Consider the following 27704-nt stretch of genomic DNA (forward strand, 5'->3'; position numbering starts at 1 on the left):
AAACTTAACGAACAATATTAAATTGAGGCCTAAGTTTGCAAAGTAAGAATTGTAATATATGTAAAGGTTTACTCATCATTTATTATATCCACGCAGTGTTACAAATCTAAGTGAATGGTTACATTATCCCACAAGTTGGTTTGGGTGCAGAACGGCACAATAAATAGTCAGAGAGGACTGTGGGAAGGTAAGATACAGGAATGTAGTAGAACTTGCAATCCCAGCCAGGGGAGTATCGTGTCCAGGGGTAAACGGCAGTGAGAGCATGTTCCATGCAGTCTGTGACTCCAGTCAATTTAGGATTGGCACAGCCCGTCATTAATTCTATATTTTTAACATCTGTGTACATAGAAAAAAAAAATAAGAAAACAATAATGTTGTTATTTCTTTGCCCAACTTAAAAAAAACAAAAAAAACCTAACTTAAAGGAAAACTCTAAACACCATGATAAGTTAATCTTAATAGAGTTGTTATGGTGCCAGGAGGCCCTCCAGGCGCTTTCATACAGTAAGAAAGGGGTTCCCAATTAATTGTTCACGTTGAACCCCTTGACATAGTGTACCAACATCGTGGAACCCCAAACATATTGTTGGGTGCCATAGCACAAACCTTTTAATTAGCAGAGTGTATATATATAAAATGTGCTTGCGGTCGGTCATAAAGGGACCTCCAGCTAACTTTTGATCCACTGGAGGGATTTGGCTGATTTTTGGAAGGTTTTTTTTAAAAAAAACCTCAAAAAATCAGCCAAATCCCTCCAGTGGATCAAAACCGACCGCAAGCACATTTTCCTGCCCAAAACAGTTCCATAGATTTGGGCTGTGCGGTCGGTCAATTTCATGCCGAAAAACGACTAAGTCCCATTTCGAACGGGACTTAGTCTCTGGAGCTGAAAAGCGAAGTGTAGGAGAAGGTAAGGGTCAGCGGTGTTCGGTAAAATGTGTAGGCGATTTCAGTTCCACAGAATCTTTAGCATACACCGCTGACCGCGTTCGACTGAACAAAGATGGCCGCCGCCACGTGCAATTAACCTGCAGTAACCTCACAGCCTGGGAGGTAAATTGCCTGCACACTTTAACTTCTGGGTGGTCCGCCTGTGTGGTACTTGGTTCAGTAAGCCCTATTTACTGAAGCAAGTGGGAGAGAGCCAGGGGCAAGTTATTTTACAGGTCTGGGGACATAGTCTTAAAGGGGCATTGTTCACCAAAGTTACAAGATGTCCCCAGACGGTTCTTAAAGGGCCATACACACCCAATAAAAGTTAATACTTTTCAGGGGCCATAGTCTTAAAGGGTATTGTTACCCAAAGTCTCAATATGTCCCCAGACAGTTCTTAAAGGGCCAGCAGCAGTACAATAAAATACCATTCACTGTGCTTAAAGGGCCAGCAGTCGCACAATAAAATACAATATGCCCAAATGTTGCACCTGAAGGGCCAAATCTCCGAGGGACCATAGTCAACAGGTAAGAGGCTGGCAATCAGGCTCCTCCAACGGCCGTGGGTAAAGGGCAGCTTGTCACCAATAAACTCAGTGACGAAAGGCATTTCGTCACAATATATATATATATACACATTCATATACCAGTAACAAAATTAATGCTGACTCAATAGCATCATTGCAGCTCCCCACACCTCCTATAACACACTACCTGCATGCAGGGGTGTGTTTGGATGTAGTGTTGGATTTTAAATGTGGATGTACATTTGTGTTTAGTATTGGTGTTTGAGTGTTTTTATAAATTTGGAGTTTGAATTCAGGGATGTTTTTCTATGTAATGTTTGTGTTTGCAGGGGTGTGTTTGCATGTTGTGTTAGTGTTTAGAGATGTCGCGAACACTAAATTTTCCGTTCGCGAATGGCGAATGCGAACTTCCGCAAATGTTCGAACGGGTGAACCGGGCGAACCGCCATAGACTTCAATAGGCAGGCGAATTTAAAATCCACAGGGACTCTTTCTGGCCACAATAGTGATGGAAAAGTTGTTTCAAGGGGACTAACACCTGGACTGTGGCATGCCACAGGGGGATCCATGGCAAAACTCCCATGGAAAATTACATAGTTGATGCAGAGTCTGGTTTTAATCCATAAAGGGCATAAATCACCTAACATTCCTAAATTGTTTGGAATAACGTGCTTTAAAACATCAGGTATGGGGGGGCGGGGCCTGACCGCCATGCAGACAAGTCGCACATGAAGCGAGCTCCTGCACAGGGACAACAAACAAGTTGAAAAAACGACTTCTCACCCGAGAAACCGGGCTCCGATCCGACTGGAGTCACTCTGCAACCTTGAGAGACACCCTGTGAGTCGTCCCGCTACTCGACAGGTGGTTAGAACCCGAAGCTTCCCTTTGGACCTGCACGCAGGCACAGTGGAGGAGATACGGCCGGTCTCCCTGCAGCCAGCAGCGCGGCACATAGGAGGTGGAAGGAGCTCCGGTACCCCACCCCTTTTTTGCCAGTGAGGGATATCACGGCAACCGCACACAGGCTAAAGCTTCCCACTAAAAGGGTATTTAACGCCCCACACGTAACCTTAACTCCGAGGCCTACCTGGGTGCACCACTCAAAATGGCGGACGCCATGAATGCCTCCCCAAGGGTCCCGCGGGACATAGGCGAGGGCCATTCCAATCCCCACGGGAAAAGCAGATTGAGGCAGCAGACGACACGCTTACCGGCGCCCCCACTCACGGGGAAACCGCGACACCAAGGCCCGGCCAAGAAGATGGCGGCTCAGCAACAACCCGAATCAAAAGCAGCACACACCAGGCCAAGGGCTGGGTCCCTGGACACTTTTGATCAGCTCTGTGTGAGCTTCTGGACATTACTCTGTAAACAGGGGCTAACCCACGACCAAGCAGTGAGAACGGTAGCCCCCTGGATCCGCCCCACAACCCGGCGCCGCCATTACAGGCCCCTGCCACGAGCCCGCAAAGCCACCACCCGGCAGGGCGAACGGCGGCAACTAAGCACACGCTCCCACGTCTTTATGAATGGGATTACCGGGCAGCCACAAAACCTCAGCAAGGCACCAGAACACAGCATCGCCGGCCAGCAAGCCAACACTCTGCAATCCAAGGCTCAAGAGTCCTACCAAGTCACGGCGCAGCAGACTACCAGAAGAATCCACGCCGGAGAGGGGCCCATAACCTTGCCGATCACAGGGACTGTCCATCTCAAGTGGCCCGTGTGTGGGATCGGCTGATCGAGGCCGGGTGCTGGTACCACCGTAAGGGGCAAGGAGGACACTCCTGTTCAAAGATGGGACTCAAACTGTTAAAATTCATTTTCTTCTCTCTTTTTTTTTTTTTATTTATTCGCTCTAACACCCTACGCCCTGCAACCAATAGCCTGAGGCCTTCCCCTGCACACCACACGACAGCCAACATTAGCATAGGGCCTACTGTTTTACCACTCACTGACACAGACATACTCTGTAACCACCAGCGGAAGGTGGAAGTGTATTCCCTTAGCAACCACACGACACCATGTTGGTTTAGCCTGAGCCTACTTATTACTGCATGTAAGCCTAGCGGAGTTATTGTCATACAATTTGTTGAACTTTCCCGGCTCAGATGTGTATTATATTGCTGTGTAGTGATTTCTAGTGCATCAACTGAAATACCCTGCATACATAGGGGGAGAATTGCCCAGACTGTATTGGTGAAGGGCAAAGGGGCCTGCTACCGCCTAGCCTGCACACACAGATGTACGCTGTCACAGCACACTGCCCTCATAGCAGGGGGACAATATGACAGAGAAAGCAACGTGTGGTCCCATAAGGAGAACGCACCATATCAAAGTCATAGCGCAATACCTCCTGACATCATCACCTAGTCTGAATTAAACCACCACTACATGTTTAAGGCGATCTATACTTGATCAATCGAAAGCACCTTCCTGTCTGTCCCCACTATATTAAGGCGCGAGGTACACACGCATCACACATAGCAAAGCAAACAATGACATGCGATTACAGCCCACCATAGCATAACTTACACCCACACCTGTGTTTCAAGCGATCTTCTACCTGTTCAACCATATACAAGTTTTCCCATGAGTAAAATTCTCAACGAAGTATATGAGAGTGTATGCATGTCACTAGTGTATATTATTTTATTTTTCTATTATTATTTTTTATAACATGCTCTGACTTATATCGGTGCATTAGACCGTAAGCGGCATATGTCTGTATATGTCTCAACTACTGGCCCTTATCTTTTTATTTCTTTTATAATGTCTCCCTATAAGCGAGGATATGCAATAGAAATGTTAATAATAATCTACTTTTACGAAGCGAAGATGCAACTCATATAATTAATGCGAAGAACCTACGTATGACTAGCCTGCTTTACTAATATAAAAAATGTGTATGTCCCATCAAAATGCTATATAACGGTTACCAAATCTATATGTACAAAATGTTGGATTATGCTGTTGTGGCATTGCTGACAAGCGGTTGTTCTTCATGCACAATAAAAATAAAGAATTAAAAAAAAAAAAACATCAGGTATGATGTTGTATCGATCAGGTAGTGTAAGGGTTACGCCCGCTTCACAGTGACAGACCAAAATCCCCGTTTAACGCACCGCAAACAGTCCAGGAGGCTACAGGACTCACCCACCGAATAGCATTGGCAACAATACCCGGCAATCTATGGCTCCTGAATAGCATTGGTAACAATACCCGGCAATCTATAGCTCCTGAATAGCATTGGCAACAATACCCGTCAATCTATGGTTCCTCAATAGCAGTCGCAGAGATACAGCACCCACGGACTGGTGATCCTTAAGGTGCAGCTAAAGCCACTTCGTCTATAGACAGTCATAACAGTTAACCTTTCCACATCATATACATGTCGCAATGCATAGTCTCTGAGAGCGGTTGATCCCGATTCATACTAGGATGTCTTCCATGTTTTAGTGCAAACTAGTCTAACTACTAATGTAGTTGAAACATGCTACTTTTATTCATGCCAGACAACCATGCAGGCCAGACTAACAAACATGCCAGGGCCAATCATAGTTAACCACCTCAGATAGTAACATGGCTCCCTCTATATACAGAGTAAACATGGCTCCCTCTATATACAGAGTAACATGGCTCCCTCTATATACAGAGTAACATGGCTCCCTCTATATACAGAGTAACATGGCTCCCTCTATATACAGAGTAACATGGCTTCCCCCTATATACCGTGTAAACATGGCTCCCTCTGTATACAGAGTAACATGGCTCCCCTCTATATACAGTGTAAACATGGTTCCCGCTATATACAGAGTAACATGGCTTCCCCCTATATACAGTGTAAACATGGCTCCTCTCTATATACAGTGTAAACATGGCTCCTCTCTATATACAGAGTAACATGGCTTCACTATATATACCGTGTAAACATGGCTCCCCTCTATATACAGAGTAACATGGCTCCCTCTATATACAGAGTAACATGGCTCCCTCTATATACAGAGTAACATGGCTCCCTCTATATACAGAGTAACATGGCTCCCTCTATATACAGAGTAACATGGCTCCCTCTATATACAGAGTAACATGGCTCCCTCTATATACAGAGTAACATGGCTCCCCTCTATATACAGAGTAACATGGCTCCCCTCTATATACAGAGTAACATGGCTCCCCTCTATATACAGTGTAACATGGCTCCCCTCTATATACAGTGTAACATGGCTCCCCTCTATATACAGTGTAACATGGCTCCCCTCTATATACAGTGTAACATGGCTCCCCTCTATATACAGTGTAACATGGCTCCCCTCTATATACAGTGTAACATGGCTCCCCTCTATATACAGTGTAACATGGCTCCCCTCTATATACAGTGTAACATGGCTCCCCTCTATATACAGTGTAACATGGCTCCCCTCTATATACAGTGTAACATGGCTCCCCTCTATATACAGTGTAACATGGCTCCCCTCTATATACAGTGTAACATGGCTCCCCTCTATATACAGTGTAACATGGCTCCCCTCTATATACAGTGTAACATGGCTCCCCTCTATATACAGTGTAACATGGCTCCCCTCTATATACAGTGTAACATGGCTCCCCTCTATATACCGTGTGAACATGGCTCCCTCTATATACAGCGTAACATGGCTCCTGAGCTACGGGTTGGGGCCCTATAAAAGAATAATGGGGGGGACCTTCTGTCCTCCCCCCACCCCCGTGCGGTGGGTGGGACTTATAAAAAAACAATAAGGGGGGACCTACTGTCCCCCCGGCCCCCACCCCTGAGCGGCAGGTGGGGGCCCTAAATGAAAATCCCCCCATCAAAGGTGACTAGGGGTCCCCAAGCCCCTAGTCACCCACCCCCCCACCCAAATAAAAAAGCCCCTACCTACTTCCCTCACCCTAAAAAATAGTGAGGGGGGAATAAAATTACTACCCTGTAAAGTAAAATTCAACTTACTATTCAACGTCTTCTTTTTTCTAAAATCTTTTTCCAGCCCCAAAAATTTGAACTGAACTTAAAAATAAAATAAAAAAAACCCGAGCGCAAAACATTAATCTATCTTCACCCATGGAGGGCTCCGCGCAGACTAGGGTATTAACATATACCCTATTGTTACAATTGTTACTTGAAAAGCATGAGGAATGCCGTTGGGGTACCACATGCTCATTTGTTATACCTCCATGCACTACAAAAATAAAGAATTTAAATAAATAAATAAATAAAAAAAAATAATAAAAAAAATAAAAATAAAAAAAAATGTATGCAGCTTCCAAATGAATCTAAAATGGATGCTGTCCAGGAGGTGAGAGGGTCTGGGAGGGAGGGTTTGCTGCTGATTGGCTGGAATGTGTCTGCTGACTGTGAGGTACAGGGTCAAAGTTTACTCAATGATGAATAGGGGGCGGACCGAACATCGCATATGAAAATGATTTTAAATAAATAATTTGGAAAGTTTTTCAAACAGTAATAATTAACTTGGAAAACTTCTTGGATAAGGCTTGAACCTGAACTAAAAATGAGCACCAAAATGAATTCGCCATTTGCGCATTCGGATGAATGCACGAATGTCTCATTCGTTCGGTGCTCAATCGTTAGTTCGGCTGAGCAGAAAGGACAAATTGCTCAATAAAAGAATAAGCCATTCGTGCATTTGGATGAATGCATAGGACAATTAATTAATAATGTGGGGAGACCTATTGTTCCCAACAAACTTCAGCACAGTGCTGGCGGGTGGGGGCCTTCATTTATAATAGATGGGGAAACAAAATTTCTTCAATATGCCATTCTTTTGTTTGTTCATTTACAATTCACGTTCAGCTTTTTGTATTACACGGTCTGTAATTCAAAAGGCAAAACACTTCATCCGAATGCATGAATGGCTCATTCTTTTGTTGAGTCATTTGTTATTTTTGCTCACTTCCATCACATCTGCTGGGAGTGAGCTGAACTAAAAATGAGCACCGAATGAATGAGCCATTCGTGCATTTGGAAGTATGCATAGGATAATAAGTTATTAATGGGGGCAAACTATTGTTCCCCCCAGCACCCACCCATTGCCGGCAGACGGGGGCCCTACGTAATAATGGGGGGGCCTAAATAATAATCCTTGGTGTCTGGATACATACCCAAACTTTGGAAGACTGCAAAAGTAGTGCCTATCCATAAAAGTGGTGACACTACTTTGGTTTCTAACTATCGCCCAATATTATTGCTCCCAGTATTGTAAAAAATCTTAGAAAAAAGGTGTCCATACACAACTATGTGAGTATTACGAACGATCGAACTATCTGACCCCTGATCAATCGGGTTTTCGTCAGAATCACTACATTACAACTGCCCTCTTCAAAGTTTGCAATGACATCCAAACTGGCATGGAACAAGGAGACCTAACTGGAGTTATTTTCCTTGATTTTGCAAAGGCCTTTGACACAGTAGACCACTAAATTCTACTGCACAAACTCAAAAAAATCAGGTATTGGTGATTGTTCGCTAACCTGTTTTCGATCATATGTGTCGAATCGCTCACAATGTGTCCATTTCTGACATCGACTCCCTCCCTCTCCTAGTCACGTGTGGTGTTCCCCAAGGTTCCATTCTCGGCCCCCTACTATTTACATTATTTATAAATGATCTGCCTAATGTCTGCAAATCCTCAATGTACACATGTACGCAGACGACACAGTAATCTATGCGAGCAAATCCGATCTACCGCAGTTTGAGGCTGTGCTCCAAGACCAGTTTACAGAGGTAGAAAAGTGGATCGCAAAACACAAACAATTCCTAAACACTTACAAAACTGTCACAATGATCTTTGGAACAGTACCTATATTACACAAATTCCTCAATTCCCACCTATCCATCAAAACAAATTCAAATAGCACACTGACCACAGTCCACTCTTTCAAATACTTGGGTATATTGTAAGACCCCAATCTATCTTTTGGCCTCCACATAGAAAAACTTGCATCTAAACTTTATCCCAAACTAGGTGCCCTGTACAGAAGCAAATCCTGCCTAAGCCCTACAGTAAAGGAAAAGATTGTACAGCAAATGCTGATGCCAATCATTGATTATGGGGATGTAGTATATGCACATGCACCACAATTTATAAAATATTTTACCAGGAAAGATACATTGAGATTTCTCTCGTTTTCAAGTATGTCCTGGGTCCACAAATCATTACATTGTTACATTAGGGTACAATAAAATACAAAAACCAATATTAATACACAATAAATACAAACTTTAACATAGAACAGGTAGGAAATATATAATCAACTATGAGAGGTGCGTTTTGTTTTTAGGTATGTAGAGAGGGATCTCTTAAAGGACTTTAGGCTTAGGGAAGATTTTAAATTGTGCGGGAGGTCGTTCCACAATTGCGGTGCTCTTGTAGGAGAAGGAGGATCGGGCTGCTTTCTTTTTGTATTGAGGTAGACTAAATAAAGTGTTGGTACTGGATTGGAGGTTATAGGAAGTGGGAACAGCTGGGGAAAGCATTTTGTTCAGGTATGGTGGGAGTTTCCCAGAAAAGCTCTTAAGCCCATAAATCCTGTTCAGTTAATTAAATTAAAATGCAAATGCAAAACCCAAATGCAAAAATAACCCCACACTTGTTATGGAGAGGCGGATAGGTAAGGTGTTTACATATTTGGGTGGGGATGACTATGTGCTTGGTGACCACTAGTTACTGTGGGGGGTGCGGGAGTGACTCAGGGCTTGGGGATTGGCAATGGATGGGGGCTGTGGGGGAGCAATAGGTATGAAGTATGGCTACATAGCTTGGCAGTCGTGGAAACAAAAGTGCCGGTGTGAAGGGGTTATTGGAAACAAAAATGACAATTTTGGTTGGACAAAAAAGCTTTGAAAAAAGAATTTACCAAATAAAGTTACAGATAAGAAAACAGTGTCATAGGCATTGTCCCCACATATTCTATAATCCTTTTATATTATCCTATATGTTCTTTATATGCGTTCTCATGTATTGTATATGTATGCATATTATATAAGTTGCGACTTTCCCTTTTCATTATCCATACCATGCAACCCTCACATTGCAGCCATAGACACACACACTACCACATGCACACATATCAAAAACAAAGAAACACAAAGGAGAGCGCATATAGTAAACAATCAAACACATTATATATATATATATATATATATATATATATATATATATATATATACTAAAGCAGCTTAACACAAAGAGAAGCTCCCCAATTTAAAAAAAAACTTTTGCAATATACAAACAGTGTCAGCGTTTAGTGAATACTCCCCCATAGGGAATAACTTGGAGTATCAATAATATTTGCATAACCTTATATGTTAGGAGTTGTTACTCATTCAGTACACATCTGAATTAATATACGAAGAAAATAAAAAGAATTAACCTAGGGCCAAAATTTAGATATCACAGGGTAGAGGGCACAAAAAAGGGGGTAACCCCCCTTGGTGAAATGGTGAATATCATAGAGAATAAACAAAAAAAGAAAAAAATGCCATTCTACCTGTGTATGATTTACTGAGAAGATTATAGGCTTAAAAAGTAACTTTTAATAAATAAATCTAAAATAAAACTATAGAAAAGAAAAATAATCTGAACAGCAGGAGTGAGTTGAGACTATACAGCGCGTAAAACTCTGTGACTACTTATACAAGCTGTAAAAGTGTAAACATAACACTAATGCTGAAGCAATACTGTTTTGCTACAATATAACATCAGTGTATTCCCAAGTAATAGAAGTGATACTGTATTATATATAACTAATAGCTGTAACAAGAGGTGGGAGATAAGACGACTGCTAAACCAGTGCTGTCAATAGCAAAAGATTTATGGATAAGTAACTCCCTACATGATAGTACAACTAACGACATGGGTTAACTCCACATACAATAATTGATAATGTTCTATGGTGCTTAACCTCAGAAAGATCAAAGATAATGGTTATATTGTAGCAAAACAGTATTGCTTCAGCATTAGTGTTATGTTTACACTTTTACAGCTTGTATAAGTAGTCACAGAGTTTTACTCGCTGTATAGTCTCCACTCACTCCTGCTGTTCATATTATTTTTCTTTTCTATATTTTTATTTTAGATTTATTTATTAAAAAAGTTACTTTTTAAGCCTATGATCTTCTCAGTAAATCATACACAGGTAGAATGGCATTTTTTTCATTTTTTTCTTCTTTTTTGTTTAATCTCTATCACATCTGAATTAATGTTGAATAATTCAGTAATGTCCGGTATATGATGACAGTACGAAATGTATCCAAAAGTAGTGTATCCAGGAGGACCTGGTGATAAGCCTGACACTTTACCCGAGCGTTCTGGTGATCGGGAGCCCACGATGGCTAGCCGTGGCCTGCAGTCGAAGGAGACGGGGAGAGACGGCCGCTCTCCCAATCCACAGACCGGAACAGTGGACCCGTGGGTACCCTGCTCCCCCCCCCCCGGACCGGTGGGGGTTATCCCGGTCCAACCCCGAGAGGACACACACGGGCAGAGATCCTGACGAGAGAGGCAGGCGAGCAGCGAGACGAGGCGCGGTCCCGCAATATGGCCGCCGCCACGTGCGATCAGGCTGTGGAAATACCTGACCTCATGGACAAGCTAGAGTCCATACTGGCAAAGTTCTGGCAGAAAATGGCAACCAAGGCACGAAACGCTGAGGCACAGAGGCAGACTAAAAGCCCGCTGAAGGTACCTCCATTAATCTCACCACGCAGAAGTAAAGGTCCTCCCACAAAGAGAGCCAGAAAATGGCGCCTGACCAGACGGGGCTCCCAGCGGGCCCGCATATCCAAGCGACAGACCCTGCCAAAGACGGGGCACCATCGGGAACAACGCCCTGAACGACCCAGCCCACGAACCTGGCAAACGGAGGGGACCCTCCAGACTCCGCATCTAGCCCAACGACGGGAACAGGCATTGCCGAAGGGAACCAGGTGGCACCTTCCGAGCCTCCTCCACTCACGCCACACGGACTTAACGCTACCCTCGAACACGCCACTGGACAAGCTCCAAGCGTCATTACGGGACACTGTAACACCCCAGCAAGGCGTCGGCTGATCCCGGCGAAGAATGGACTAACCCAATTTTGCAAGTCATGTGGCCGGCAATGGTCTCTACTGTTATCGTTTTATATAGTCTCATTTTAGTTAGCACAGTTAAAAATTGCAATGTACTAGGGGCAAGTAACACACAGGGTGAGAATAGCTTCACGGGAAAATGGTAAAATGGAAATATGACGCCCTAAGCGCACTCAACCATACGAACCCTAACACACTATTAACCCTAGCTATCCAGTATACCAGACTTATGGGCTCATACAAATCTCGTAATGTGACTCACGAGGGCTTTGTTCAAGCTTAACCCTGCCTGCCCTAACTACCCTACCTCTCCAAAGAGTGATGCAATCCACACAGTCAAACACCCAAGCTATACAACATGGTACTCACAGCCTTAAACACAACCCATGTGTGAGTTTTCTCAATCTCTCTCTTATGATTAGCCTATGTTTTTTAAGCATGTTACTAGTGTATAGGCAAAGTCCATATTCATGTACTCAATAACGTATCTCACGACTGCTGATATACACTACCTTTAATTTACAAGCTCAAGCTTTCCTTAAAGTTGAATCTACATAACTTAAAAATGTGCAGTAATAGCAAATGTCATACAAATGTTATACATGTAACGGATGCGCTTGACCTAGCTGTTGTGGCTATTCAAGCAAAATGTACAACTTGCACAACAAAAATAAAGAATTAAAAAAAAAAAAAGAAAAAAAAAAAATAGTGCACATTCTGATCAAAACAAAACGTAAACAAAAACTGGAATCTGCGCTATATGTCTGTTCACCCATAGTTCCCCTCTTTCAAATTATATGCACCCACACTTATTATATATCATTTTGTTCAGGAGAAACAGGGCTTTAATCCATCATTAACTATTCATATATGGAACATAATTTCTTATGAATAAAATTTAAAAAAAAGTGTGAAAATAAGATTTTTTTTTTACAATTTGCATTTCCGTCTGACATTTTAACTGTGAATGTCATAACACTGTTAGGTTGTACTGCAGAAAAATGCACATATTTGTAATCAGTGATGTCTCACGAGTACAACAGTACCCCCCATTAACAGGTTTTATGTTGTTTTGGAAAGTTACAGGGTCAAATATAGAACATTCCATTTTCAATTTGAAATTTTCCAGATTAGTAATGTTACCTTTGAGACGGTGTGGTAGCCCAGGAATGAGAATTACCCCCATAATGGCATAGCATTTGAAAAAGTAGACAAGCTAAGGTATTGAAAGTGGGGTATGTTTAGTCTTTTTTAGTAGCCACTTAGTCACAAACACTGGATAGGTAATAAGGAATGGTGAGTGCGCTTACAATAAATAAAATACAGTGTTTATCACACTTAAAAAATCTGAAGGGCATATAACACGTTTGATTAAAATGCAATAATACCAAAGTGCTATAGTGCTTTAAGAGATTTACAAAATATGTGAAGTGCCAAAGTGCATATATGTGCAGACAAGGGATATCCAATATAAATAAAAAAAAGGACTGATATACTTGCAGAGCTTCTGGAACAAAAAATACACGGCTCTGTAATACAAATAATACAACACCTAGTGCAATATGTTTGTACAGTGCAAAATTAACAATAAATAAATAGGTATCTCACTCACAATGGTGGAGTGGTTGAAGTACCACCCCAAACTATCAGGCTCCAGGGAGGATCAGCCCCCAGTTATCGTGGGATCCACTCAGTGTAGAAAGAACGTGGGCCAGTCCGGATATGTGTAAACCAAGAATTTCTTTATTACCAATGCATAAAAATATAAAACACCAGTCTCCTGCAACCTGCTACCGATAGTCCGAGAAAGAGAGAGAAGGTCTATAATCAGAGTGTCCTCCTCGCAGCTCAATCCTCATGGATCCACGGATACACGGTGTAGGTGCAAAAACTTCCGGATTGATCAGATGCAATGCATTTCTCCCCACCCACGGGGCTTTTTCAAGCATGTATCCGTGTATCCATGAGGATTGAGCTGCGAGGAGGACACTGATTATAGACCTTCTCTCTCTTTCTCGGACTTTCGGTAGCAGGTTGCAGGAGACTGGTGTTTTATATTTTTATGCATTGGTAATAAAGAAATTCTTGGTTTACACATATCCGGATTGGCCCACGTTCTTTCTACACTGAGTGGATCCCACGATAACTGGGGGCTGATCCTCCCTGGAGCCTGATAGTTTGGGGTGGTACTTCAACCACTCCACCATTGTGAGTGAGATACCTATTTATTTATTGTTAATTTTGCACTGTACAAACATATTGCACTAGGTGTTGTATTATTTGTATTACAGAGCCGTGTATTTTTTTGTTCCAGAAGCTCTGCAAGTATATCAGTCCTTTTTTTTATTTATATTGGATATCCCTTGTCTGCACATATATGCACTTTGGCACTTCACATATTTTGTAAATCTCTTAAAGCACTATAGCACTTTGGTATTATTGCATTTTAATCAAACGTGTTATATGCCCTTCAGATTTTTTAAGTGTGATAAACACTGTATTTTATTTATTGTAAGCGCACTCACCATTCCTTATTACCTATTTAGTACTTAGGAGATCTCACCAGGACTCCCAGTGAGTTGCAGCTATTTGTTTCTATTTATATTGTGTATGCTCGCTATACATATATATTTTCCTCCTTTTGCGCCATTTAACCTTCTGTCGATATATAGTCACAAACACTGGCCAAAGTTAGCGTTCATATTTGTTTTTGTGTTAAAAAAGCAAAAAACGAATATTTGGCCAGTGTTTGTGACTAAGTGGCTACTAAGAAAGACTGGACATACCCCACTTGCAATACCTCGGGTTGTCTACTTTTGCAAATGGTATGCCATCATGGGGGTAATTCTCATTCCTGGGCTACCATACGCTCTCAAAGGCAACATAACCAATCTGGCAAATTTCAATGTGAAAAAAATGAAATGCAAGCCTTATATGTGACTCTCTAACTCTCCAAAACACCATAAAACCTGTACATGGGGGGTACTGTTATTCTCGGGAGACTTCACGAACACAAATATTAGTGTTTTAAAACGTATTACAACAATAATATAGACCATAAAAGTGCCGTTTGTTTGTAAAAAATGCAAAAAACGTCACTTTTACTTAAAATATCATCGTTGTAATACAATTTACCAGTTTGAAACACTAATATTTGAGTTCAGCGAAGTCTCCCGAGTAAAACAGTACGCCCTATGTACAGGTTTTATGGTGTCTCTGCACTTTCTCCCTGTGTTGTCAGGCATGTCAATCAAATATTAATCAAATCACATAATTACGTTAAAAGATTTAAATATACACGTAGAATTTTAATATATATGCATTTATAGGTATTTAAATTCTACGTGTATACTAATGTAATCTTTTATGTAATTATATGTATTTATCTATATTTATATATTTGCGGTTATTTGTATTTTATATATAGATAGATATATATAGAATGTCATTCTAAGTGTATTTTGTTACCGATATATATATATATAATAATAACAAAATATAGTTAGAATGAAATTACATATGCATATATAATTTATATTAAATTTTGTTTCAATATTTTATTATTTTATTTATTTATTATTTTAATTATACGTATTTATATATAATATATATATGTACATCTATTATGTATATAATATATAAACATATTATATATATGTAACGTCATTCTAAGTGTATTTTAATATTAATATATATACTTAGTGTAAAAATAAATTAAAAATATTATTATATATATATATATATATATATAGAAATAGTTTTAATTTATTTTTACACTTGTTTAATTTATTTATTTTTACTTTCCCACCAGCAGGGGGACTGTCTGATATTTTAGACAGTCCCCCTGCTGGCAGATCCATAGCCAGCTATAGGGGGCCATGTGATCGTTTTCTGAGAGCGATCACATGGCCCCTGGGGGCCTGATTTGCCGTGGGGGGGCTGCCTGGGCTGTCAGGCAGCCCCCAGAAGAGGATCGCGGCAGAGGTGAGTACAACTCATCTCCAGGGCTCAAAGCCGTTACGGCGTTCCATGCCGCCGCAACGGCTTTAAAGCCCTTTTAATGCGGGACGGCATGGAACGCCGTAACGGCGTTAAGGGGTTAATATCTCAGATACGCATAGACATATCACATGTCACATTTCAACAGTATGGATTGTTAAAGAGGTTTTGCAATGCATGTCAAGATTACTGCACTATTTTTAAATTATAGGATTCAAAAATAAGTAAGCTGCTTAGAACTCAATAAAGTTTGTACATAAAAATTAAACTAAAATATGAACTGAACACATGCAGGAGATAAGTATCAGAAGCTAAGGCATCTGCCTACGGTGACAATGTCCCATGAGGTGTAGTATGCAGAGACAGGACCCCAGGAATACATGCCCATTGAATTAACCCCTTTCAGCCTATGCCCACAGGGTATACATTACTGTCCAGCATGGAGGTGACTCGCCAGGGGACTACATGCTGACTTGGTGAGGAGATGCCCGGCCACAAGAAGCATGAGAGCCGACTCAGAAGTGACTGTAGTGGTTTCGTCATGAAGCTTAGTACTGACGCTCGGTGTACAGTGGGACTTGGCACTCCATGACAACAGCGGGCAAGACGTTGGTCCACAACTCGCCTCCTCAGCTCACTTTGGTGTAATCAAATTAGGAGCCATGTTCGGGTACTGCCATCAAGAGACAGAGGTGCACTTTGCTGAGTTGACTGAGGCAGGGTAGGTGCCATCTGAATCTCCACAGAAGCTTCCAGGTGACAGGCGAGCTTAGACCAAAAGTCTACATACTTGCATACAAACTTGCATACACGTCTTGCATACAAACACACCCCTGAATTCAAACTCAAAAAGTACATAGAAATACACCCCTTCACTCAAACACAAGTACTACACCCTACATGCACACACATACTCTATACAACAACATGCTCAGATCAAATGTACAAATACTGCTCACAAATACAGCCCTGCAAGAATGGCCAACTGGTAGATCCCCAGCTGGCATAGCATTGTGGGAATTGTACAACAGGTGAGGATCTATCTTTTCTCCATTCTTGTGCTAGAGGGGAGGCCCAAAAAATGTCTTGTACCAGGGCCCTCTCTACAATAGTTCTGCCACTGTGTTGAGGTGGAGGGCATGAATGCATGCCAGGGGATGGAAGTGTGTAGGGGTGAAGGGCAGGATCCAGGGGGACCAAGCAAATGCTTGCCCAGGGTCCAATCAATGTTAAAGATGGCCCTGAATGTGGTTACTTATGATACCTCCACACATGCAGTTGGTATAAGCCAATAGGGCAATGTCTTTTTCCACACTGAAGTTTTAGGATGGTCACTCAAGCTACAGGTTGGATATATAGGAAAAATTGTTCTGCTTGGGGTGGAAGTTGTAATTTAAATTCGGACGAATTTCAGCAATTCGGACATTTGGATTCTTCCGCATGTCCGAATTGCCGAATTTTAGAAGTGCCGAATTTCGGAAGTGCCAAAGTACTTCAGATTTCTGAACAGTGGCAAAACAGAAGAGGGAGGGTAAATTAAGGGAATGATGACAGAAATCTAACTCTACCCCTAACCCTAACCCTACCTCCAACCCTAACCCTACTCCTAACCCTAGTTAGTAGGGTTCAGGAATTGCCGAAGTCCCGAATTGCAGAAGTCCCGAATTGCCGAACCGAATTGCCGAAGTCCCGAATTGCTGAAGTTCAGAATTGCAGAAATCTCGTATTTCGGAAGTGCCGAACTGAACAAATTTTTTTGCCGGCACTGGCCCCGTCTCCTTTGTGACATCATCAGAATTGCAGATTTTTAGCCAATCCAATGCTTTCCCCATAGGGAAAAGCCAATCAGCACTTCCTCATAGAAATACATTGAATCAATGCATCTCTATGAGGAAAAGTCAGCATCCCCAAGCAGAGTGTGGGGTCGCTGAACGGCAGGGCTGCCTACTGTGCAGTACTGAGCCAGGAAGCACCTCCAGTGGCCATCTGAGGAGTGACCACTTGGAGGTGTCCCTAGGGGCAATATAAACACTGCCTTTTCTCTGAAAATGCCTGAAGGCTATAATTATTCTCACCAGAACAACTACATTAAGCTGTAGTTGTTCTGGTGACTATAGTGTCCCTTTAATTTATAAAAATTCTGAATTTAGTGAATGACTCAGTTATTTTCAAATATAGAAAGTGTTCATTTAATGCTAGGCATAGAAATAAGCATAGAAAGTGTTCATTTAACGCTAGGCATAGAAATAAGCCTTAAAGGAACCTGTAGGCACCCAGACCACTTCAGCTCATTGAAGGGGTCTGGGTGCTGTGTCCCTTTTACACCTAGTGCTGCAATGTTTTACACCTAGTGCTGTTAAACATTGCAGTTCCATTGCAGTCCGTTATCTGACGCTGGACGTGCTCATGCTCTGCATGAGGATCGCCAGTGTCGGATTTTTCCCCATAGGAAAGCATTGATTCAATGCTTTCCTATGGGGAGGTCTAATGTGCGCATGCATTAGACACCACTCGTCGTGAGATGGTGGAGGGGGCGGAGCTTACACCATGTGCCGAGGGACACCTGCGCTGGGATCAGGTAAGTAAATAAAGGCACTACAGTTTCCCTTTAAAAATATCTTACAATAAGAGAAAAAAAAACAGTAAATGTTCCCTTTAATTAAACATAAGTATGCATATAGTCTTACATTGCTGGAAATATCGTTCTCCGTATGACTCTCTTATCTCTGCACTGGTATTCTCCCACAAACGATGCAGAGCCTTTATATGTGGCTCAGTGGCAGCCAATCTAGTTCTGAAAGCACCAGGTTCTATGATGGAAACTTTAACCCCAAAATCCCGCATTTCCCTTCTGTAATAAGAAGATAAATAAACAAATGAACAAACAAAACCTTTGAATTCTAAGCCAATCACACTAGGTATTTCATAATTCATGAAAAAAAAAATCCATGTTATGTCAGTTGGTTAAAGCAGTGATAATGTCACTAAGAAAAAAAGAAGGTGAGATACAGCGCTAATTCCAAAGGCAGTAGTATAGGGTGTGTTTCTTACCCTAATAATCCAAGAGAAACAAGGAAAAAAAAAACTGAAAAAAACAGCCTGCGCCAAATAAGAAATACTAGCTAATCATTTCTAGATATATATGTACAATATTACATATAAAAATATTGAGATATAACAATATTAAAGAGTCCCAGCAAAAAAGTATTTTTTTTGGAGATAAGAACCTTTTGTCGCTACAGTTGCAAGAAAAAGTATGTCAACCCTTTGGAATGATATGGATTTCTGCACAAATTGGTCATAAAATGTGATCTGATCATCATCTAAGTCACAACAATAGACAATCGCAGTCTGCTTAACCCCTTAAGGACACATGACATGTGTCACATGTCATGATTCCCTTTTATTCCAGAAGCTTGGTCCTTAAGGGGTTAAACTAATAACACACAAAGAATGAAATGTTGCCATGTTTTTATTGAACACACCATGTAAACATTCACAGTGCAGGTGGAAAAAGTACTGTCCTCCCCCCTGGCTCCCACCCCTGTGCGGCGGGTGGGGGCCCGAAATAACAATAAGGGGGGGGGGGACCAACTGTCCTACTGTAGAGCTTTCTTCACCTCTAAATATCTCCTTTCTATAATGCTAAATTTATGAGAAATATGTAGGTGCTACATAAATTTGAATAATAACCAGTATTTGCAAGCAAGTTTCAGACACGCCATGTCACAAACAAGATTTTTTTAAATTATATTACAATTACCTAAGAGGTTTGCCTTGATGTGGCAGGTGGGCATCCCCTCTCGTTGCCATTGGCATAACTAAGTAACCTCCACTTGTTTAAATATGCATAGGGATTTGTGAAAAGCGTAGGTAACTTTTTTTCTTTGGTTTTTACAGTATGTATTGGAGCTGATGTGTACTGTGGTCGTTGCTGCCGCCCAAAGGTAGTGGATGTTTGAGAGCAGGACCTGTTTTTTTGTATCACACAGCTATATTACAATGTTGCCGCCCGCAGGACGTGTTTTTTTGTATTTGTATCTCCTTTCTATAATGCTAAATTGCTGAGAAATATTTTGGTGCTTCATAAATGCTAATAATAACCAGTATTTGCAAGCAAGTTTTAGACAGGCCATGTCACAAGACATTTTTAAATTATATTACAATTACACATTATTAGAAATAATGTTAGAAAGTCTTATTTGTGATATATAGCCTTCCTGAAACTGCTTGCAAGTACACATTGTTGTTGTTATTATTATTAGCATTAGAATTATTATCTGACAAAAAAAATTAACATACAGAATATTGGCCTTGATTTTAATATTTTTGGATAAACTTTTAAAATGTTTTTATATTTTGAAAATTACTATAATATTTAAGTATTTTTGATATATTATTGTTTTGATATTAAATAATTTGAATTATCCAAAAATATTAAATATTTTTTAAAGCTTATCCAAAAAATCAAACTGAGGATATTAACAAAGACAAGAGATTAGGAAGGCCCTGCTCAAACAAGCTCATAATCTTGTGAGGACCTTCTAAAGTATTGTAAAGTATATTTTTTAAAAAAAGCTTATCCAAAAACATCAAACCGAGGAAATTAACAGAATCAAGAGGTGAAGAAGGCCCTGCTCAAACAAGCTCACCATCCTTAGACCTTCTAAAATACTAATTTTGGAATGGGCCTCATTTCATTTACAAAGCACTGAAACCAATGTTAGGAATCTACAGAGCATACTGTATTTACAGGTTCAAATATATATTGGTTTCTAGATTGCTTACCGTATGCCATCAGAGAAAGCTTCTACAGCAAATTTTGAGATACAGTATCCTCCACCGGTTACCACTAGTCTTCCGCCAGCGCTAGAAACGTTAACAATGCGTCCTTGAGCTTTTCTGATCATATGCAGGAAATTCAGTGTTACATCGATTAAACCCATCAAGTTTATATCCAGTATTTTAGCAAAGTCTTCCTTTCTTTGCCATTCATTGGGAGATATTGAATATGCGAATCCTGCATTATTCACTAAACCCCATAGTCCTGCAAAACATGAAATAATAAAAATGTAGAAAGTGTGAAAAATGCTTGCTCAAGGAGTATCCCTGTGATAAGGATCAGAAGAACCTATCAGTGCTCTGCCTAGACCTCCCAGTATACATCCGGCCTACAGAGGTTTATGTGAAGGTTGATTGACAAGTTGATCAAAGGTCAAAGATTTAAAGAATATTACATTAAAAACAACACCTTTGTTAAAGGACCACTATAGGCACCCAGACCACTTCAGCTTAATGAAGCTAGGTTTAACCCTTGCTTTCCTATGGACTGGCTGAATGCGCGCACGGCTCTTGCCACGCATGCACATTCAGCCAGGGACGTCAGAAGAGAGAGGAGAGTCTGGAAAAAAGGTAAGGGATTAACCCCTTCCTCCCCCCTTCAGCGCCATGGGAGTGGGACCCTGAGGGTGGGGACACCCTCAGGGCACTATAGCGCCAGGAAAACGAGTATGTTTTCCTGGCACTATAGTGGTCCTTTAACATTCCTGCTTGCACAATGTGTAGATAAAATAATTTGTCTAAGTTGTGTGTACCATGGCAATTACATTTTAAAACAGCCTCAGATAATTCTGAGAAAAATTCCACATCGTATTATTCTTACTGGAAAAAAATGTTTCCCCTCTATTAAAGGCAAAATCTTCTTTCTTCAAGTCTAAATGGGTGCCTTCTTGTTCTTTGTACATTCTCAAATGTAAGCTTGTTTGAGCAAGACCCTCAACACCCTCTGTTCCCATAATTAACAGGTTACCAAGGAGTTGATTGAACGTCTTGAGTTTTTTTTTAATGATCTGCTAGATCATTAATAAACTAATTGAAGTCATTTAGAACAGACCACAAAGGGACTCCACTTACTACTTTTGCCCAGATACTCTCTGCTTTCTTTAAGTTAATGTATAACCCAAGAAGAAGAATTTTCATCTAAACTAACAGCTTTTAAATTAACTATCCTGGCACCATAACCACTAAAGCTTGCTGTAGTGATTTTTGTTAAAGTAGTGTCCTGTTGCCCTCCCCCCACTCCCTCCCCCACTGTAAGGAGTTAAACCGTTTTTTAACAGTTTGACTTTTTACTTGGTGCCCAATAGGCGCCACTCCCTGCCTCCACTACCATTGCTGAAGAAAGAGAAGTTTATCAACAGTAACTCTGTTAGCTCTCCTTGAATTAAGCTCTGCTATGTAACTATGATAAGCAGAACATATGAAAACTGTTCCTAATGGATTGAATACAATTGAGTAATTGAACATTAAATAATTTTTTCTTCATAGAATATTGTTATACTATAAACTTGAAGAATGATACCTGTTAATGGAGGCAAATATGTCTCCACAGGATCTCTCCAATCATACATAAAGTATTCAAGTAAAATCTAAATAATTAGATCAATTAATTAACTTATGTTGTTCTAAACTACGCTGTCACAGTATTACCCTCAATATTCAAGAGCATATATTTATCTTAAATAACGTTTAGAAAACATTGTACCAAATTTCCCCACAAAACTTTCTTGTGTTTTCTATTGGAATACAATTCCCTTTTGTGGGAAAATATTCATTGAGTTTTAAAGGCGTATATGACTGTACAGTTTTGCTATGGTCAGGAGCTACAGCTCAAGAGCTTCCAGTAGTGCATTCTTAAAGCGGCACTGTCATGCCGAACTTACCTTTCCTCAATCTCTTCCTCTTCTCCCCCTCTCTCAGGATCTGTTATTCTTTGCTTCCTGTCTTTAGTTTTCTTTAAAATCACAAGGCAAAGTAGAGACTCTTTGTCTTATGGAGGATTCCTCCGCTTGACCAGCTCTGACCAGCGGAGGAGCAAAGTGTGCTTCATTTCTGCTGGTCAGAGCAATTTTCCCATAATCCTTACCTTTCCTCTGTGTTCCCGCGATGCTTCCTGTCATTTTAGATGAAACTGCCGAATTGCGTTCTAACTGTATCTTCGTTTGTTTTAGAACGCAATTCGGCACTTTGTTCGGATCGGAATTTCATTAGAATGAATGAAACTCTGATCCTATTCATTGCTGTGGCTGCATCTTGCAGCCGCTTAGTAGATAACTCCCTAATTCCCACGGGATTAGGGAGTTATCTACTAAAAGACTGAAAGACCAAAATTGGTCTTTCAGCCAAATTTACTAACACTAAGTAAAAATGACTTAGTATTAGTAAATAATATGCCCCTACTCGCTATACCGCGAGTAGGGGCATGTCTAGTAAGCAGCCTGTGGCTGCTCACTGTAAAAAAAAAAAAACCAACCTATTGGCCCCCACCCCTAAACGACGGGTGGGGGCCCTAAAGTAAAATAAGGGAGGGAGACCTACTTTCCTTAACCCCTGGCCCCAACCCCAGCGTGGTGGGTGGGGGCGATAAATTACAATGGGGGGGGGACCTACTGTCCTCCCCCCCGGCCCCCACCCCTGGGCGGCGGGTGGGGGCCATAATGGTAATGAGGGGGGGCCTACTGTCCTCCCCCCCAGCCCCCACCCCTGGGCGGCGGGTGGGGGCCATAATGGTAATAGGGGGGGGGTGACTTACTATCCTCCTCCCCTGGCCCCTACCCCTGGGCGGCGGGTGGGGGCCATAATAATAATGGGGGGGACGTACTGTCCTCCCCCCCCCGGCCCAAACCCCTGGGCGGCGGGTGGGGGCCATAAGAATAATGAGGGGGGACCTACTGTCCTCCCCCCCGCCCCCACCCCTGGGTGGCAGGTGGGGGCCATAATGGTAATGAGGGGGGGGAACCTACTGTCCTCCCCCCCACCCCTGGGCCATAATAATAATGGGGGGGGACCTACTGTCCTCCCCCCGCCCCCACCCCTGGGCGGCGGGTGGGGGCACTAAGTCAATTCCCCCCCACCCCCCATCAAGGTGACTAGGGGTCCCCAAGCCCCTAGTCACCCACCCCCCACCCAAATAAAAATGCCCCTACCTACCCCCCTCACCCTAAAAAATAGTGAGGGGGGAATAAAATTGCTAACCTGTAAAGTAAAATTAAACTTACCATTCGACGCAGTGGCGTACATACCAGGGTCGCAGGGGTCGCGGCTGCGACCGGGCCCGGCCCACCAGGGGGCCCGGCCGCCCCTGCGACCCGGTATGTACGCTCTGGGCCAGCCTCTTCTCCTGGGGGGCCCAGGAGCCGGCAACCTCCGGGCCCCCCGAGGCTGGCCCTGCTTACACCCGCGGCCGGATGGTGGGCGAGGGAGCACTCTCCCCTGAGTGCTTCCTCTTCAGCTCCCTCGCACACCGCACTGATACCGGAGCCGGAAGATGACGTCATCTTCCGGCGCCGGTATCAGTACGCGGCGCGCGAGGGAGCTGAAGAGGAAGCACTCAGGGGAGAGTGCTCCCTCGCGCGCCCGCAGGACCAGCCAGCCCGCCGGGTGACCGCCCCCCCCAGGAGCCCAGCAGCACCACTGGACCCCAGGGAATCCCCTCAGCACTCCAAAAGGTAAGGAGGCTGGGGGGATTAAATAAAAAAAAAAACATGTGTAAGTGTAAGTGTGTGTGAGTGTTAGTGTGTGAGTGTGTGTTAGTGTTAGTGTGTGAGAGTGTTAGTGTGTGTGTGAGTGAGTGTTAGTGTGTGTGCTAGTGAGTGTCAGTGAGTGTGTTACTGTGTGTGTCTGTTACTGAGTGTGTTTGTGTGTGTGTGTTAGTGAGTCTGTTTGATGTCTGTTAGTGAGTGTGTGTTTGTCAGTGAGAGTGTATGTTTTGTAAGTGAGTGTGTATGTATGTCTGCCGCTGAGTGTGTCTTTGTCAGTAAATGTGTGTGTCTGTTAGCTAGTGTGTATGCATTTGTTCGTGAGAGTGTGTGTGTCTTCAGCACTTACCTTTCTCCAGCGCCGGACTCCCATGGCGCTGGGGATCCCTCCGCCTCTCAGCTCCAAATGCGCATGCATGGCAAGAGCCGCGCACGCATTCAAACCGCCCATAGGAAAGCATTACTCAATGCTTTCCTATGGACGTTCAGTGTCTTAAAATGGCGGAAGCGCCTCTAGCGGCTGTCAGTGAGACAGCCACTAGAGGCTGGATTAACCCTCAGTGAAACATAACAGTTTCTCTGAAACTGCTATGCTTTCAGCTGCAGGGTTAAAACTAGAGGGACCTGACACCCAGACCACTTCATTGAGCTGATGTGATCTGGGTGTCTGTAGTGGTCCTTTAAGTGTGTGTGCATCTGCATGCAGTGGCGTACATACCGCGGTCGCAACCCCTGCGACCAGGTGCCCGCCGCCATGTGTTGCTGCCCCGGCCCGCGCAGAGTAAGCGCGAGGGGGGGGGGGGCCCACGGATCAATTTTCGCACCGGGGCCCCATGGGTCATGTGTACGCCACTGATTCGACGTCTTCTTTTTTCTAAAATCTTCATTTTTCAGCCCCAAAAAAGGCCAAATAAAAAAACCATCATACCCGTCGAACTAAAAATAAAATAAAAAACTCGAGCGCAAAAAAAAACCTGACGAAAAAGAAAAAACCCGGGAGCCAAAAAAAAAATCCATCTTCACCCATGGAGGGCTCCGCGCAGACTGAGCTCCGCAGGGCGGGGGAAGGTTTATAAAGCCTTGCCCCGCCCTGCAATTAGGCTAAGGGGTGGGGGAGGACAGTAGGTCCCCCCCCTCATTACCATTATGGCCCCCACCCGCCGCCCAGGGGTGAGGGCCGGGGGGGGAGGACAGTAAGTCCCCCCCCTTATTACCATTATGGCCCCCACCCCGCCGCCCAGGGGTGGGGGCTGGGGGGGAGGACAGTAGTTCCCCCCCCCCCCATTACCATTATGGCCCCCACCCGCCGCCCTGGGGTGGGGGCCGGGGGGGGGGAGGACAGTAGGTCCCTCCCCCTCCCCTTATTACCATTTTTTTTTTACAGTGAGCAGCCAGAGGCTTCTCACTGTTTAGTGGACATGCCCCTACTCGCGATATAGCGAGTAGGGGCATTGGGGAGATTTTAATCTCCCTTATGCATATTGACCCCCATAGAGGGAGGGGGGGGACCTGGGGGGCTTATGAAGTGGTGGGGAGCACAGCTCCCTACCGCTTCTGTCTTTACATATTACAAGGAGGGAGCTGCACGCCGGTAGCTCCCTCCTTGTAATAAATCGAACAAACAAACGAACACTGATATTCGGTGTTTGTTTGATTTTTTTCTATTCATTCATTCGTCTGTCTGATGAATCAATGGGTGAAATTCCCGTTCGCATGTCCAGGTGTTTCACTGGGCATGTGCGGGAATCTCAGTCTGTCTAGTGTGGGCAGATGAGGTGTCCCACAGGGACTTCATCTACCCACACAAAGATGGCGGCGCCCTGAATAAAGATCGGGGCAGAAAATAAAGAATAAAAAATAGGTAATGTGGGGGGCTTAGGGGCATTTGGGGGTGACTAGGGGGTCAATTGGATGTAGTGGAGGCGGGTTAAAAAAAAAAACGGGATTCGGCATGACAGTGCCGCTTTAATGCCCTTTACCATATTTTAAACACAGAGCATGCTCGTAAAAAAAAATAAAAATACAGTCTTGTGCAAATTAAAATATATCTATTATTTACAGGACATAATTCACCTTTATCTCCTACAATACTAGCAGCCCACTTGGCAGCAGAGCTTACACTCTGACTATCAGTTACATCCAGGATTACAGTCTGCAGTCGCCTGGAAGCCTCCTCCTTTAGATCTTCGGCCCCTTTCTCTGTCAGACAAGCTGCCAACACTATCATCCCTCGCTTATCCAACTGCTTTGCCAGCAGGTTCCCAAATCCTGAATCACATCCAGTGATCAGCACATATTTATCTGTGAGATTCTGTAGGATCTGGCTCTGTCTGTGCCATCTGAAGAGCAGGATTAGCAACAACACAACCACCAGCAGAGGGAGCCACATGTTGGAAACCTGTAACTAAAATATAAATATAGAACCATGGGTCATATTTACTAGTACAGATTATTACATTCAGTTCTTGGCTCTCTCTACTACCTTTTTAACAGGTGTTCTTTCAAAATTAGGTTTCTGTCAGATTTCCATACCCCACATGACATCCGGTGATGGAGACGGGTATGGAAATCTAACGGAGACTGGAAACATGCAGCTGACAAACCATCAGCTGGACTGAAAACTCCTTCTCAGCAAAGCCCTGGATGCTAAGTTAGCTAGTTTTACACTTACATTATAGTTAGAGTAAATACATTCTAACTGTATTTTAATATTACTATATATTTAGTTAATAAGCGAGTGCGCTGGATTTTTGTATGTTATATATCAATATATTAATATATATATATATATATATATATATATATATCGAAATACACTTAGAATGAAATGAAATGATCTCTCTCTTTCTCTCTCTCTCCCCAAGTATTTGTGTAAAAAATACAAAAAACAAATATGAAGATTAACTTCAAAGTGACTACTACAAAACACTGGACATACCTCATTGTGAATAACCTGGGTTGCCTACTTTTGTAAATGGCATGCTATGATAGGGTTACTTTTCATTCCTGGGCTGCTATACGGTCTCAAAAGCAACAAAAACAATCCTCCAAATTTCAATGTGTTAAAATGGAAAAGAGGAAAGCCCAAACAGTATTATGACATTCACAGTTAAAATCCCACGAGGAACTTGAAAAATACTTAGATTTTATTCATAATAAGTTATGTTTGATATAAATATTTCATATGTAATGAAAGAGCTCTATTTCTCCTGAACGAAATAACATATTAATGTGAGTGCCCATAATATGAAAGAGGTAAATTATAGTTGAACAGACATAAAACTCAAATTGCATATTTTGTTTTGATCAGAACTTAAAAAACTTAATTGGCTTGTAAATACCAGGGACCTATTTGAAATGCCTCACCCTCATGTATATATCCTTCTACAACCTTTCTAATTCATGTTACTCCTCTCTCATGTCCTGCTATATGCATACCTGTCCTCCCCATTCCCTCTCCTCCACATCCCTTAACCCATCTCCATACCCATGTGTTTCTGTTCAATTCTTACTTCTAAACACGCAGTACTGGAACAACCTTCCCCTCTCACCTTTAATCTGCCACCTATATCCTTTTGTGAACTTCTGAAA

General features: G+C 42.5%; 1 protein-coding gene across 1 annotated transcript; it reads right to left on the bottom strand.

The window, feature by feature from the left end:
• Window positions 1-33: 33 nt before the first annotated feature.
• On the bottom strand, window positions 34-27704 carry LOC134596288 (retinol dehydrogenase 7-like). The gene is made up of 5 exons (XM_063444760.1): window positions 27665-27704; window positions 26187-26517; window positions 20365-20623; window positions 18264-18427; window positions 34-339 (listed from the first exon to the last, which is right to left on the bottom strand). Exons 2-5 carry the CDS (start codon window positions 26500-26502, stop codon window positions 119-121), a joined length of 960 nt encoding a protein of 319 aa, XP_063300830.1. The 5' UTR covers window positions 26503-26517; window positions 27665-27704; the 3' UTR covers window positions 34-118.

This window comes from Pelobates fuscus, chromosome 1 (genome assembly GCF_036172605.1).
Source record: "Pelobates fuscus isolate aPelFus1 chromosome 1, aPelFus1.pri, whole genome shotgun sequence".
NCBI classification, from domain to species: domain Eukaryota; kingdom Metazoa; phylum Chordata; class Amphibia; order Anura; family Pelobatidae; genus Pelobates; species Pelobates fuscus.

Bases quoted from the DNA above. Each gene is read 5' to 3' on its own strand.
- LOC134596288 (XM_063444760.1), bottom strand. From the start codon at position 26,502: ATGTGGCTCCCTCTGCTGGTGGTTGTGTTGTTGCTAATCCTGCTCTTC. The intron at 18,428-20,364 runs GTAAGCAATCTA...TTCTTATTACAG, and splicing joins GCTTTCTCTGATGGCATACG to AAGGGAAATGCGGGATTTTG. The intron at 340-18,263 runs GTAAGACTATAT...CTATGTACACAG, and splicing joins AGAACGATATTTCCAGCAAT to ATGTTAAAAATATAGAATTA.